Source organism: Ambystoma mexicanum, chromosome 2q (genome assembly GCF_040938575.1).
Source record: "Ambystoma mexicanum isolate Mex_15411 chromosome 2q, UKY_AmexF1_1, whole genome shotgun sequence".
Classification (NCBI taxonomy): Eukaryota; Metazoa; Chordata; class Amphibia; order Caudata; family Ambystomatidae; genus Ambystoma; species Ambystoma mexicanum.
In genome coordinates this window covers 752922372-752937137 of record NC_090924.1, presented here as the reverse complement: position 1 = coordinate 752937137, position 14766 = coordinate 752922372, and the positions used below count along the sequence as shown (strand labels likewise).

At 48.2% G+C, this 14766-nt stretch overlaps 1 protein-coding gene across 1 annotated transcript in view; it reads left to right on the top strand.

Annotated features, from left to right (window-relative positions):
* Window positions 1–14766, top strand: part of NCAPG2 (non-SMC condensin II complex subunit G2) — a 1155695-nt gene that overhangs the window by 881461 nt on the left and 259468 nt on the right. Inside the window, exon 21 of the mRNA XM_069647980.1 lies at window positions 6123–6266. Coding sequence (XP_069504081.1) covers window positions 6123–6266 — 144 coding nt within the window. The remainder of the gene's footprint in view (window positions 1–6122; window positions 6267–14766) is intronic.

The following is a 14766-nucleotide window of genomic DNA, read 5'->3' as shown; positions in this document are numbered from 1 at the left end:
TCCCGGGATATGGCATTTGAGACAGGCTGAAAAGAGAATTAATTATTATTCATATCAATCAGTTAATATCACAGCCCTGGCACCAACTATACAGATCTTTAGATCTTTGCCCTAAGTGTAGCACAGGATTTCTGAGGCTCGTCACCCATAAGATTTGCAGTCCTTGTCTGCCCATGCCCCATGTAGAGTAGATGTGTAAAGCCTACCAAACCTTTACCAATCAGAAAGCAGAAATGTAGTGCTGCCTATGCAGTGGAGGTGGCCAAAGCAGATACCTTCAGAGGATGGGACGAAGATCTCATTGAGGTCATGCTGTCAGCAGAAGGGTGAAGGCAGCTGATGGATAGCAGGCCCAAATGCAACCATGAGATCAGACTCCCAGTTAAAGGGAACAATAAAACCTCCTGCTCATCTACTCCCCATATGCAAAGTCACCCCTATAAAGCCATCCAAGGGGCCACCTCATGGCATGAACAAAGCTGGGGCTATGACATGCCCAAATCGTAGCATAAAGGTACCAAGCGGGTTGGCCTCCAGCTGACCTAAATTCTGGCACTTAGGCCACGAATACAAAGTAACACAAGAAAGGAGGAGCAACTACCCCACACAAAAGTGTGTAGATATACCATGTAGCAAGGCCCAGACACAACCGGCACAGAGAATCGTAGCCCTGAAAGTACAGGCACCGGCAGATGCAGGGGGATACACTCTTGATATCTGCCGATCATCAGCCACACTCCTCAGTGATCGATGCAGCATCATTATTCTCCAAGCCTCAGTCGTCCTCAGCCTCCTTTTCTGCAGCGCTGCTAGGCAATGAGGAGAAGACCTTGGAGGTGTACGGGAAGAAGCTGTACCAACGCGTCCTTGCACCTTCGTCAATCCAACACGGATGCCATGCTGGCAGCCATTAACCAGAGGCTCTGGTGGGAAATTGCGGATTTCCTCCCAGAGCTTCCGGTGTAGAGCCAATCACGATTCAAGGTGGGATTGGCCAAGGCCAAGATGGTGGCACAGGACATCATTGAGTCCACCGTGACCCACATTGACCCCTCTGGCCATGCCATCTGCATTGCCACGGACATGAGAAGAACGGCCTGACTCTGTGCTACGAAATTCAAGCCGTATGTCCAGGCTCGCATCTTAGATCTTCCATTCGAAGGGGGTGACCTCTTCCACTCCACAACGGATGAGGAGCTGGATAAAAAGAAAAATAGCTCACCAACAGCCTAGTCTTTATCCATCTTGACAAAGACCATGCCCAAAACGTACATCCAGTCACAGCAGCGCTTGGACAAGAGGCGTACATACGGAGGGTTCCGCGGCTTCCAAGAGCAGAGGTCCAGGCAGCCTGACCGTTCGCCGACTCAACATCGGCGCAAGCAACAAAAAGGGTGGGGATGGGGATAAGGGCTTTTTCCAGTCCCCCTCCTCCGCAATAGCCTCAGAGGGAAAGCAGGCATGACACGCCCCTCAGGGTCCACGTGTCTCCAGTAGAGGGGGCGGGCTTGCTCTCCATGCACATTTCTGGCACCAGAATTTCGCGGACCCCTGGATCCTCTCTGTAGTCTCCATGGGGTACCGCCTACCTATCCCAGCCCCTCCTCTCTCCTCCACTCCTAAAGGTTGAGACAGCAACTCTTGGCGGAGATCCGGTTGCTCGTCCAGAGCCAGGCAGTGGAGGAAGTCCCAGCCTCCCAGCAAGGCTTGGGCTCTTGCTCCAGGATTTTCGCCATTCAGAAGAATAACCAGGCGGGCCTGAGAGTTGTGCTGGACCTTTCCACCCTCAACCTCTCCCAACCTCTACAAAAATTCAGGATGGTTACGCCAGCTTTGATAGCGGAGACATTGTGCAAGGGAGACTAGATGTGCTCCCTGGATCTGAAGGACGAATACCTACACGTCCTGATCTGGCAGCCTCATCGTTCTTTTCTGCGATTCAGGATCATGGGCTACCATTTCTAATACAAGGTGCTTCCTTTCGGCCTTAACTCGGCCCCCAGGGTCTTTATCAGGCTGATGAACCCTGTGGCGGCCCTCCTCAGGTCGCAGGGCCACCACATCTACCCGTACCTCAACGACTGGCTTGTCAGGGTGACGTCTCCGGAAGCAGTGCACAATACTTCCCACACTCTTATGAACACACTGCACGAGCTGGGTTTTTCACTCAACTTCAAGAAGTCGCAGCTGCAGCCCACGCAGAGACTGACCCTCATTTGGGACAAGTGCTCCGAGAGAGTTTTTCCCTCGGAGGACAAGATCACGGCCCTTAAGAGGGCCACTGCACACTTCCTCAGCAGAGAAGTAGCCTCGGCCTGGTGGTACCAACACCTACTGGGTATCATGGCAGAAGTCCTCTTGGCCGTCCCCCACACAAGACTTAGGATGAGGAGGATACAGCTGCACTTTGCAGCCTCTTGGAACCAGGAGCGAGGCTCTCAGTCAGAGATGATAAACGTTCCTCCATCACTTCACCCAGACCTCACATGGTGGTCCAGGGATTGCAACCTTCGGCTGGGCAAGCCTTTCCGCCAACCCACCCCGCAGGTCACTATCGCCACAGACTCCTCTATCGAGGTTTGGGGGGCCTCTCTGGACAACCACTTCGTCCAGGGCACCTGGACCAGGCAAGAGTCCGAGTACCCCATCAATTGGCTGGAACTGAAGGTGAACTGGCTGGCGCTCTGAGCCTTCTTTCCGATTATCGAGGGCAAGGTCGTCCTCATTCAGACAGACAACTCGACCAGCATGTTCTATGTCAACAAGCAGGGAGGTACCAGATCTCCCCCACCCCCGACCACTGTGCAGGATTGCAGTCAGCATGTGGGAATGGGCCCTGGAGAACATCTACCTCAGGGCTGTCCACCTGCTGGGGGAATCCATCCTGGAGGCAGACAGGCTCAGAAGATTGGGGGCGGACAACTACGAGTGGCAGTTGAATGGCCTAGTACTGCAGGAAATTTTCTACAAATGGGGACAGCCCCAGGTGGACGTCTTTGCCTCATGGGACAACAGGAAGTGCCAACTGTTCGCTTCCTGGCAGGGTCAGGGAAAGGGCCCCAGCTCCCTGGGAGATGCATTCCAGATTCAGTGGGTCGGAATTACAGCATACGCCTTCCCGCCCACACCACTGATGCACAGGGCGATATGCAAGATCAAGGAATCTCGCCACCTCAGCATCATTCTAACAGCACTTTGGTGGCCGGCCAGGCCGTGGTTTTCAGAGCTGTTCAGCCTCTCGGAGAGGTCGCCCATTCGCCTCCTAACGGGCCCAGCACTTCTTCTGGCGCAGCAGGGCGGCAGGGTCATCCACCCCGCGCCACAGAATATAGCCCTCACATCGTGGTTCCTGAACAGGTAACGCTAGGTCACCTCAGCCTCTCCCAGGCTCATCTAGAGATCATACAGGGCGCCAGGAGCAAGTCTACCAGGGCCCAGTATAAGAGCAAGTGGACCAGGTTCTGCCACTGGGCAGACTCTAAGGGTATCAACCCTCTTGCATGTACCTTGGACGACGTGCTCTCCTTCTCGGCGCACCTCACCCTCTCAGGCATGCAGATGGACACTTGCTGCACTTATTTGGCAGCCATTAGGGCTTAAAGAAACTCGGAGGAGGAGGAGATCTTTTCCTCTTCCAACCCGCTTGTCAGGAAACATTTGACGGGACGCGCCAGGCTCTACCGGCCCAGCAAGAGGCCTCACCTCGTGTGGGACCTCAACATAGTTCTGGGTGCCCTGGCGCACAATCCATTTGAACCAATGGCGTTCGCGGGCATCAGGCTGGTCATCATTAAGATGGCCTTGCTAGTCGGCCTCACCTCGGCTCGCAGAATCAGCGAAATCCAGGTGCTGGTCGCCTCAGAACTATATACACTACAATTCACAGGGACAAAGTAGTCCTGCAGATACACCCAGCATTCTTGCCCAAGGTGCCTTCCGCATTCTATCTGAATGAAGAAATAGTGCTACCTACGTTTTTTGCTGATCCCAAAGACGAGGCACAGAGTTCTGCACTGCCTTGATGTCAGGTGTGCCCTTAAATTGTACTTGGACAGGACCAAGGGCTTCCGCAAGTCGGATGCACTTTTTGTCATCTTCGGCGGATCAAGACCGGAGTATCAGGCCTCTAAGGCCTCCATAGCCCTGCCATAGCTTGATGGTGTAGGGCACCAAAGAAGCTTAAGAGGGACAGCATAAGCCACTGCCGGCCAACATGTACGCCCACGCGGTCAGAGCCAAGGCAACGGCCATCGCTTTCCAGCGGCTTGTCCCCTGGCAAGTCATAAGCAGGGCGGCCACGTGGGCCACCCCTTGAGCTTTCTGCAAGCACTGTTTGGATACCGGTTCTAGATCAGACACGGCTTTCGGACAGGCTGTTCTTTGAAACCTGTTTTCTGTTTTCATAAGGAGGGTCTCCTCTCCACCCTGGGGCTACATTCAGTTGCAATTGCCCTTGCAGTATGGAAGAAAGGAGACGGGACGTAAGAGTAATTATAGGTTACTCACCGTAGTGAGTAACGTACTCTTAGTCCCTAGTCCCCTTTCCTCCATACGTCCCACCAACCTCCCCACTAATAAAACTGGTGTCATTCGGCAATGTTTATCTATTGCCGACACGTCTATGGGGACTGAGGTGTGGCGCCGGAGGGCTGAGTCAGGGCAGCGCATTTTTTACCAAAATGCCAGTCTCAGGCAGCAGAAATATTCCTTCCTACATTAGAGAGTAAAACAAGAAGGATATTTGTGTATTAAAGACAAGGAGATACAAGTTTAATATTTAGAAACATTTGACCAAATGGATGTACAAGTGAAAGAAATAGGTAAAATAAACATGCACATGCCAATTAAAGATCTGAAAATCAGCACTGTACCTACCCTATAGGGTCAACCGAGAACCATGAGGACTCAGCATTCCATATATATTTTTGTTGGGTGTCTTTTACCATGTCCTAAAACACTACCAACATACCACAACCGAAAAAGAAAGAAAAACTTAATTAAAAGACCTTTTTCAAATGCCTCATCCCCACTCAGTACCACGGGTAGATCGCATGTCTGTAGCATGCCAAAGGTTTGTATTCAGTAGAACTTTAGCAGCCAGCAGGGTGGTAATTAATTTAATCAATTCATGTTGTGTATCGGTGCCTTGATGAAGCCAGAAGGCTAAAGATAGGCAGGCCCAAAGGAACATTTCAAAATGCAAGAAGACACATCCCCGTCCCCCCTCCGTGATTGCATGCATGCATGCATGCATGCATACTATGCTTTTGGGCTAATCATAGTTACTTGTGACCTGCTCAACACGCGACATGAATGAATGCACAAAAATACAAACTGTGCTGTTATTGAACAGTTTATTTTCTGATTTATTCCTTTTATGGTTTACACAAATCTCTTCCATAGACAAAGAAAAGAAATACAATAAAAGCTGGATATATTTTAATGTTTTTCTTTTCTACATAACTTTATTAAAAAGCAACTATTTGGCTTTGTATTCAGCTCCAGCCCAATACTTGTCCAACTATTCAGGATTTGGCCGAATACTTAAATCTACTATTCGGTACATCCCTTTGGGAAAGAAGTGATGACATCATTAGATTCATCACAGTAAGCAGCGCCTAATACTACTGACTAACCAACAGATGGACTCTGCATAGCTTGTGATTCAAAGAAAGACTATCTCAGTTATGTAACATTTCTTGTGTGTGTACACAAAAACGCGCACGTGTATACTGAAATCTTGCTCCACTCATTCTCTGAAATAGGAGTACTGTAAACGGTCTTTTGATTCTGCGTTGTGCTACCTTTTCAGCAAGTGTTTTATTTGTCCACCTAGTATTGATGGGAGTAGCTGACATGGGAACGCAGGAAGAGTTGAAATGCATTAAGTTTTGAATTGTTCCTGTATTTTTCTTTTTGTTGCATTGCTGCTCAAGTTGATGACACCCGTATGTTTGCATTGTTTATCTTCTAATCCTTAACATCCTTCAGTACAGAACGGGGAGAACTGTTTTCTTGCTTGCCATCCGTAGGTCAAACAGTATTTGTATTGCCCCCACGCAAACCAGTAGCAATGCCTCTTGCAATGGTTGAAAGATATCTGGTTTCTGATTTATTCACAGTTCTGCGCGGAAGGGAGGACATACCTGACTACTCTGGAGGAAACTGGAATATGGATAGAGAATGACATTCTACCTTTTCTTCAAACTTGCGAAAGCGAAGCTGAGAATTCAGAAAATCATGAAATTTCACGGCTAATCCTGAAGGTTTGTAGAAGTCATGGTTATTCCTCTTGTGCAATTTACAGAAAATCTTTTAAAAGTAGCAATATGTTTACCAGATAAATTAAGAGATTGTGTATTAATTGAAGCAGAGTAACTAGAAACGGGTTTATGTAAAAATGAAAAAGCCCTAAATTGTACAAAAGAGTGAAAAATGAGAGGATGGTAAGTATGGCCTGTTGCCACGTCACTGAAGTTGGCAGTGGCATTAATAGCAGTGTGTCATCTGGCTGGCCTTTTCATTAAGATGTGGTGCTTATTTTCTCAATTTTCTTCCTTAATGTAGTTATCAGCCCCCTGTCCTAGGGCGCATAAGGCTGTTAATGATCGCTCAGCCTGATCATAGTCCAATCCAAGCAAAGTGAGGGCCTGGACAAGGGCTCAGGGCTGTAACCGATCTTGTACGTCTCATGATAAGGGGGTGATTGCTCATACCCCGGAGCTTGGTCCACGGTGTGAATAATTGACATTTTAAAAAAAAACAATGTATACAGGAGATGGGTTTTGTGTGTGCCCTAGCTCCCATTTAAAAAAACAAAAATGAAAGGAAAAAGGAAAAACAAAAAAAAACGGGAAGGAGCAGGAAACCCGAACTAGGCCTTCAGGTTAAATTGAAGGAGGAACACATGGTTTGAGCTTAGGAATGATTGGGTGCAGGGACTGGGGGCCAGGCACCGCAAAAGAGATGGCAGCAACCGGAAAAGGATTGCAGGTTGCTAAGGGCAGATTCTGGCATTCTCTGCCCATGTTTCCAGCCACCTAGTTGGCTGTGCGCCCTTCACGGGTATACATTATGGTTGTGATGACACATTAGTCCATCTGTAAAGTACAATTCTCTGTTCTTTTTTTTTAAATAAGCAAATGGTCTGAGATTGTGCCATCGTTGATGAGCAAGAAGAAATATGAGCAAGAAAGGTTGAGTGAGAGGATAAGAAATAAAGCGAGTGTGAGAGAAAGGCTGAGAGGAGATAGTGAGTTCGGGTAGGGTGGATGGTTTCTAGAGAGAGTGGGGGTAGGGTGGATGGTTTCTAGAGAGGGTGGGGGTAGGGTGGGTGGTTTCTAGAGAGGGTGGGGGTAGGGTGGGTGGTTTCTAGAGAGGGTGGGGGTAGGGTGGGTGGTTTCTAGAGAGGGTGGGGGGTAGCAGTGGGTGTGGGTAGAGAGTGGAGCTAGGGAGGGTGGGTGTGGGTAGAGAGAGTGGAGGTAGGGTGGGCGGGCTAGTGAGTAGAGGTATGGTGGGAGGGCTACAGAGTGGATGTAGGGTGGGTGGGGGTAGAGAGGGTAGGTAGGGTGGGTTGGGGTTGAGAGAGTAGGGAAGGTGGGGGCAGGGGGGGGTGGGTGGAGTGGGGGTGGGTGGAGTGGGAGGAGGATGGGTGGGGTAGAGCAATGGGAGGGGCAGAGCGAGTGGAAAGCGGGTGGGTGGGGTAGGGAGTGGGAGGGGGTGCTTGGGTGTAGAGAGAGTCGGGGTTGGGTGTGTAGGGGGAAGAGTGGGGGTAGGGTGAGTGGGGTAGAGAGAATAAGGCTATGGTGGGTGTGGAAGAGTGGGGGTGGGGTGGGTAAGTGGAGGTAGAGGGAGTGGGTGTAGGGTGGGTGGGGTAAAGGGAGTTGAGTAGGGTGGGTGGGGTAAAGGGAGTTGAGTAGGGTAGGTGGTTTTAGAGAGAGCAGGGTGGGTAGGGGTAGATAGTTGGGTTAGGGTTGAGAGCGTGGGAAGGTGGGTGGGGTAGAGAGAGTGGGAGGGGTTGGTGGTAGAGAGAATGGGCTGGGGTGGGGGAGGTAGGGAGAGTTGGGGTAGCATTGGTGGGGTAGAGTGGGAGTAGGTTTGGTTGGTAGGGGGAAGGCTAGGTAGAGTGGGGGGTAGTGTTTGGGTGGGTGGGGGTAGAGGTTGGGGTGAAGGGTGCGTGGGGGTAGGGAGAGTGGGGGTTCAGAGGGTGGAGTAAAGAAGGGTGGATGGGGTAGAGAGGCTGGGATAGGGTGAGTACGGGAAGATTGTGGGGGAATAGAGTGTGGGGGTTGTGGTAGAGAGAGTGTGGGTAGGGTGGGGGCAGAGAACGTGGGGGTGATGGTAGTTGGTTGGAGGCAAAAAACATGAACAAAGCAAGCTTGAGGCAGACCCTTTAAAAGTAGCCCAAAATAGTTCAAAGAAAACTCATTCAGCACACGACATGTGGGTGGGTAGAGGGAGTGGGGTCAGTGGGGGTAGAGAGTGGGTATGTAGAAAGACAGCCTCAAGAGAACAAAAAACAGAAATGCTGTCAAAAAGGGCCGAGGTGGGTGTGGGTAGGCAGAGTGAGAGGGCTAGAGAGAGTGGAGGAGGGGACGGGAGTGGGGTGGGTTGGGTCGGTGTAGAGTGAGTAGGGTAGGGTGGGTGGGGTAGAGAGTGGGTGAAGGGTGGGTGGTTTGTAGGTAGTGGGAGGAGGGTGCTTGAGGGGAAGAGAGCGGGGCTATGGTAGGTGGGGCAGCGAGTGTGGGTGGTTCTAGAGAGGGTGGGGGTAGGGTGGGTGGGTGGGTGTAGAGAGAGGAGCTAAAGGGAGTTGGGTAGGGTGGGTGTGTTTAGTGAGAGCAGGTTGAGTTAAGAGAGAGTGGGTTGAGTGGGCGAAGAGAGGGTGGCGGGCGGTAAGAGGGAGGTGGGCGGTAAGAGGGAGGTGGGCGTGTAGTTTGTAGAAGAGCAGCCTCCGGAGGAAAATAAACAGATCTGCTGTCAAAAATAGCCGAATAGTCCACAAAATAGCCCAACATGAAATCACTGCGGAGCTGGGAAATGGAAAACCCACCACTTGCCTTGTTTCTTACAAGGCTGCTGTTAGGGAACTTCTCATTGGGTAGTACGGCTGAGGAGTTTGGAAAAAGAGATTTTAGTGATATGGCAGTTTCATGCCATGGCATTGCTGGTTGATCTGCGAACCTGATATTCTCCGTTCAGAAACTCCATTCCCTCTCTCTGTACTGTGAGAATGGTTTCAGCAATTTTGTGCCGTAAGATTCAACAAAACCTACAATTTTAAATGCTCACAACACAGCATTGGTGTCTTAATTGAGACACCTACCACATTTTAGATCGAAACAAAATATAGTTAGAAAGATTAATGTCGGGAAGAAAGAGGTGAGGTTAAATCACAAGCCTTTTTATTTTATAAGGCACAATGCACAACTGACATAAGAACTCCAACCCTGTCCCATTAACTATTATCAATCTATAGTTTCAGAAAAGTGCATGGATTTGGGTACTGGAAGGGTGCAGAAGTAATGCTCGGACACAACGGTGGCCTGTTTTTGGGCAGAAACCTTTATTGATCAAGAAAGGGTTTGAAAAATGCCTCTCTATTGCTAAGACTTGGAGGGATTTCCCTACCTCAAAGAAAGCTAGTGAAATTGTCAGGATGTCCAAAACTAAAAAGTCTGTCAATGTTGCATCTCAAAAGCCTACCTCTGCCCCCAACACTAATGACTTAAATCAACTGTGCAAGGATAATCCCTTCCCAAAGTAAAGTGTTCATTATAGTTCCAACCAACAGAACACTTCCCAGTTTCTCGGGTAATCAAAACTGATAAAAATAAACAATGTTTACAAATGTAACACTCCAAGGATAGGGTCATGCTCCTTTCCCTTAGAGTCCTTCTTGTTCTAGTATCTTTCATTTCCTAAGCTCTGTATTTCCTTAGGCAAATGTCACTGAATAATTAAAGAGTATGCTTCTCAAATTCACAGTTCTTTATCCCAATAACTTGGCACACTCCCCTACCAAGTGTAGGATTAATTTTTAATCCTTCTCAGTTGCAGGGTCCTTTAACCACTTATTCTTAAACTCTCATGTTTTTGCGGGTCCCAGACTCGCAATATTCTGAACGGCTGGATTTAGTCTCCTGTCAAGCAACTTTCCTCCTCTGGGCTGTCTGTCTCACAGGGTCGCAGACCCTCTTGTTAGTTGTTACTTTAGGTTTTTGTCTCAAATGGGTGCAGGTTCCAGAATTGCAGTGTGGCTTTTTATCCACTTGGTTTGCTCCCCTGCCAAGCATACAACTCCTCCTTGTTTGTTCCTTTTTTACAGTCAGGGTCCCAGACCCTCTTATTGTTGGCTTTTCATATGGACTCGCAAATCGTTATCTTATGTGCTTGGTTCACTCTCCTGCCAAACATATACTATTCCTGTTTCTCTATCTTGCTTATTCTTTGGGTCCCTGATCCTTTTATACTTTGGATTCCATATGGGTGCTAGGCCCAGACTTGCAACCTCCTCCCAGGGTCCCAGACCTTCTTATTCTTGCTTCTACCCCCTTGATTCCCCCAGATAATCTAGCACCTCTCTGGTAACCAGTATACCCGTTTGCCTGTTCTGGGTAGGTACCAGCGTTTTCTGAGCAGCTGCGTTGCTTCTCAATGCTCAGGTAGCGTTCAGGTAACTGGCGGGTTCTGCAATGGCTCTGGCTCTTCCCAGCTGCACGTCGTTTCTCTTGAGTGCTTTTCCAGGGCCTGGGGTGCCCAGAGGTTCGACTTGGCAGCAGCCCGAATAGTCCTTCCGTCCTAGACAATGTTCGGGTTCCCCGTCTCTGTTCACGGCTTCCCTTTTGGGTCTCGCCTGGTGCCCAGCTCGCGCAGTTCCCCCTCAGAGGACACCTCTCCCTCAGCGTCTCAGCTGAGCTGCCTTTCAGCTCCCGCACTGACTTGTTGAATTGCTTTCGGCCAATCGCATACCGTGTGAGGCTAGACCGCTTAATCTGGTTCTCTAGAGTGATCCTCGGACTCCCGATCATCTTCTTAACAGTACGTGAAATAGAGCCACATGTACCATACTTTGTATTCTCTGGTGGTTTCATTCTGTCAAGTATGCTAGGTGGACTAACTTGACAATATAACACATTAGCTCTCTCTAAAGGGGGGGGAGGAGGATTTGGCATTGGAGAAGGGGTTGGGGTGTATTGTACTGGGGATGTACCACGTTCTCTGAGAATAGTCTTCCCCAATCCCATATGGGACTTCCTTACCCATGTGATCCTCCCTCAGTGCACCACCCACAGAGGCACTATTGTACTGTGGATGCACCACCCTGGCCCCATGGGAAAGGTCTCCCCCTAGGGGAAAAGGGGCGACATCCTCGATTCGTCACAGTACTTCGAGGGAGTTTAAAAGTTCTCTCTTGGGGTTTAAAATGCTTAATGCATCAGTTAACCATGTTCTAGTGATACAAGTCTTAAGATGGTTCTTGGAGGTTTTCTTTTATAGACAGACCACAATGAGATTAGTTTTAGTCAAAGTGGTGACAAAGCAGTCCGCAGTTGTTGCTGAAAGGTGCTGCATCCAAATGTTACCCCAAAACGATCCCTAGAATTATGATTATTATGACTTCAATCTTCTATTTACAAAGTTCTTGATTAGGTCACCCAACCACATTAATTTCTTTGCCAGTAGTTTTGAGGTAATGCAGCATTTTGGTGTTCAGTTTTGGTCAAACAGGGAAGTAAATTTCAAATCCCAGATGTTTAGTTACACAGTCAGCAACTTGGTTGCTATGCTCCACCCCTTTTTTGTTCCGGCTCGCATCCATTTGATTTCATGCAGCACTATATACTGATGTACGGTGTACTTTTAAGAACTGGTGTTTGGGGGATACCCTGAATCACAGAGAGATAGTGATTTGCCAAATATCTCACCATTTCAGTCAAGTAGTGAATGGCTTTTTGCTTATAGTGGGGTGAACCCTACCATTAAACTTCTAGGATTCAAATGCCATACTTGTATGGCTCACTAAAGATCAAAATTTCAGTTGAGGGGTTGGATATATCGGTGCTAGTACATAGCATAGCCGTTGACATGCTTAGGACACTGGTGGCCAGTGAGTTGACTGATCTATGTATTTTTCTTTTATGTCCTTTTTGTAATTTTCCAAAACAACAAAATTAAATAACAAATCAGTAAGTAGGGCTTGCTCACATCAGCATTGTTGCAATTTCTTTATCACCGTAATGCTATGGCAATGTGAATATAGTAGATCAGTATACAATGCATTGATCACAGAAGTTATAGGGATCAATTTTGTGTAGCCCGTTAAGTATCAATATTCGGCAAAATCCCAGGTTATCTCGTATGTCAAAATTTGTTGTTGCAACAAGAATTGGTATTGTGTGAGAGTTAGATGAGAGAAAAGTGTTTAGCAGTTGAGGTTTAGCAGAGCGCAACAGAGAATTCTTATAGAACTCATGAAGTGGGAGCCAAGTTTTGATACATTTTGGGATGCTTCGCCATGTGATGGCACAGGCCATTTCTGCCGAAGCAATCTCCCAGATCTTATACCACCAGATGTTGATTTGCGGGCCCATTGGTGATTTCCAACATTTGGAAAGTGTGATTTGAGCAGCTACAGTAAATGGATAAGCATTGATGCTCTGGACCCTTTCATTGGATAGATGGCCTGAACTGTTTTCCCCAATAAATCAGCAGGTCCAAAGGTAATGTTTCATTTGTGATCTCTTTTGTTAGAACTAATACCTCCTTCCAGAATGATCAGGCTCTCCCGCACGTCCACTAAAGGTGTTATAGCCGCCTCTTTGCCCACAGCCTTATTCAACAGGGGAGAGAGGGAGGCATTAAGCCTATTAAGGTGAAACAGGTGCATATACCACCTGAAGAGCACTTTATTTATTTGTCACGCAACAGGTGCTCCTCTGCATTTCTCGTCGACTGTTAAGTCCCTTTCCCACTGTGTCATATATGAGAGCTCAGCAGTTGGGTCAGTTCTGGCTAAGATTTTGTATAATCTGGAAACTTTCTTTTTATGGTATCTTTCTATCATAATTAATTCTAAAGCAGTGGGAAGGAAACTCCCCACCCTTTGAACAACAGAGTTAGATATCCAATGTCTAATCTGGCTGTATCTAAACCGTTCGCTTTCTCGGGTTTTGAAGGTGCCTGCATTTTTCAGAAGAGTGGGGTATACTCGTGGAACAATTGGGACAAGTGAAATAGACCTCTACTCTGCAAAATCCCACCGCTTCATGTCTGGAGTAAAGCTTGGGCTTGGGCTTGGGCTCCTAACTAGAGGGGAGAAAGGACCCAATCCAATGGGTATCTTCCATAATCTGAGCAGTTTGTCCCAATATTAGTGAGGCCATGGTGGACAGGAAGAGGATGCCCATTTTACTCCTGTGTGTTCTATCAAGGAAAGGGAAGGTGTGAAACGTAAAATGTGTGACCGGTATTTCGATAGCCACGCAGTGGGCGTCATTGGCCTCAGTCCTCAAGTCGAACACTCTAGAAAGATTGGCCGCCATAATATAATTCTGTAACACGGGACGCTCAGTGCCTGTTTACTAACTCGTGGTTTCCGACTGGGCCAAATAAAAGTTTTTTCTTTTTAAACACTGTTTATTGGCATTAGCAATAAACCAACAGGTAAACAATCCCAACATCCTCCTTCCCTCCCCAATCCCCCCTTTACCTCTATTCCCCCTTGTGCTTGACCGAGCATCTATTGACCCCTGTACCAACTCCTCCCTACCCCATTCGTCGCCTCTTCATCAACACCCCTCTGCCCCCAATCTTCCCCCTGAATAGCGGACTGGTCGATAGTCCATGTCCCTCTGGAGTTCTCGCCATGAAATTTCTCACCCCCTCTCTTCCCTTCCCCTCTCCCTTCCGTCCCTCCTCCTACACCCCATTTGTCTCATGGTGGTCTCAGATCTTTTGGTATGCACAGCTCATTCAACTACTGATCCCAGTCTGTTGTTACCCTCTCCCCCCAGCACCCACTCATCTGCCGGATCTCGATTAGCCTGCAGTATTTCTAGTTCCACCATCCCTCGTCTACGGACATCCCCCTGCGACAGCATCACTGATGGGCCTTGTGGGTGTTTCCCGGCTATAGCCATTTGGCATTTAGCTAAGATCAATAGGAATCTCACCAACTTATTCTGTGACTTATGTCTCTTCCCTTCCGAAAGTATTCCCACAAACATACTCTTGGGTTGCACTCCAGCCTCATCCCTAACAATTCGTTTATCCCTTTGACAACCGTTTCCCAGTATCTTGCTATAATTCAGCATTCCCAGACTATATGCCAGTGTCCCTCTGGGCCCCTCAGGCCAAATAAACAATCTTTTTGTGGAGGGATTGGGCAAAAGATCACAACATCATGACTGCAAGGGCTAATGGGTGATAAATTAATTTTGGAATGATATTCATTTGCAGAGCAATAATTCGGGCAATCCAGGAGATCTCTTGGTTCTGCCTTCTTGACAGATCGCCACAGGTTGGAGAAAAGTTAGCTTGATACAATGGGCTTCTGCATGAGTTGAGGAGTAATAGAGGTAGAATTACCTTTACTGCTGTGTTGTCTGGCAGAACTACTGCCATATTACAACTTGGCGGGAGGGCACATACACTACTTATGGTAACAGTAATTCCTTCCGGCAGAATTACTGCTCAAAATGGGTTTCCGATGGTAATTCTGCCATGAATCGGCAAAATTGCCATTATTGCAGTACGTTCGGCTGTGAT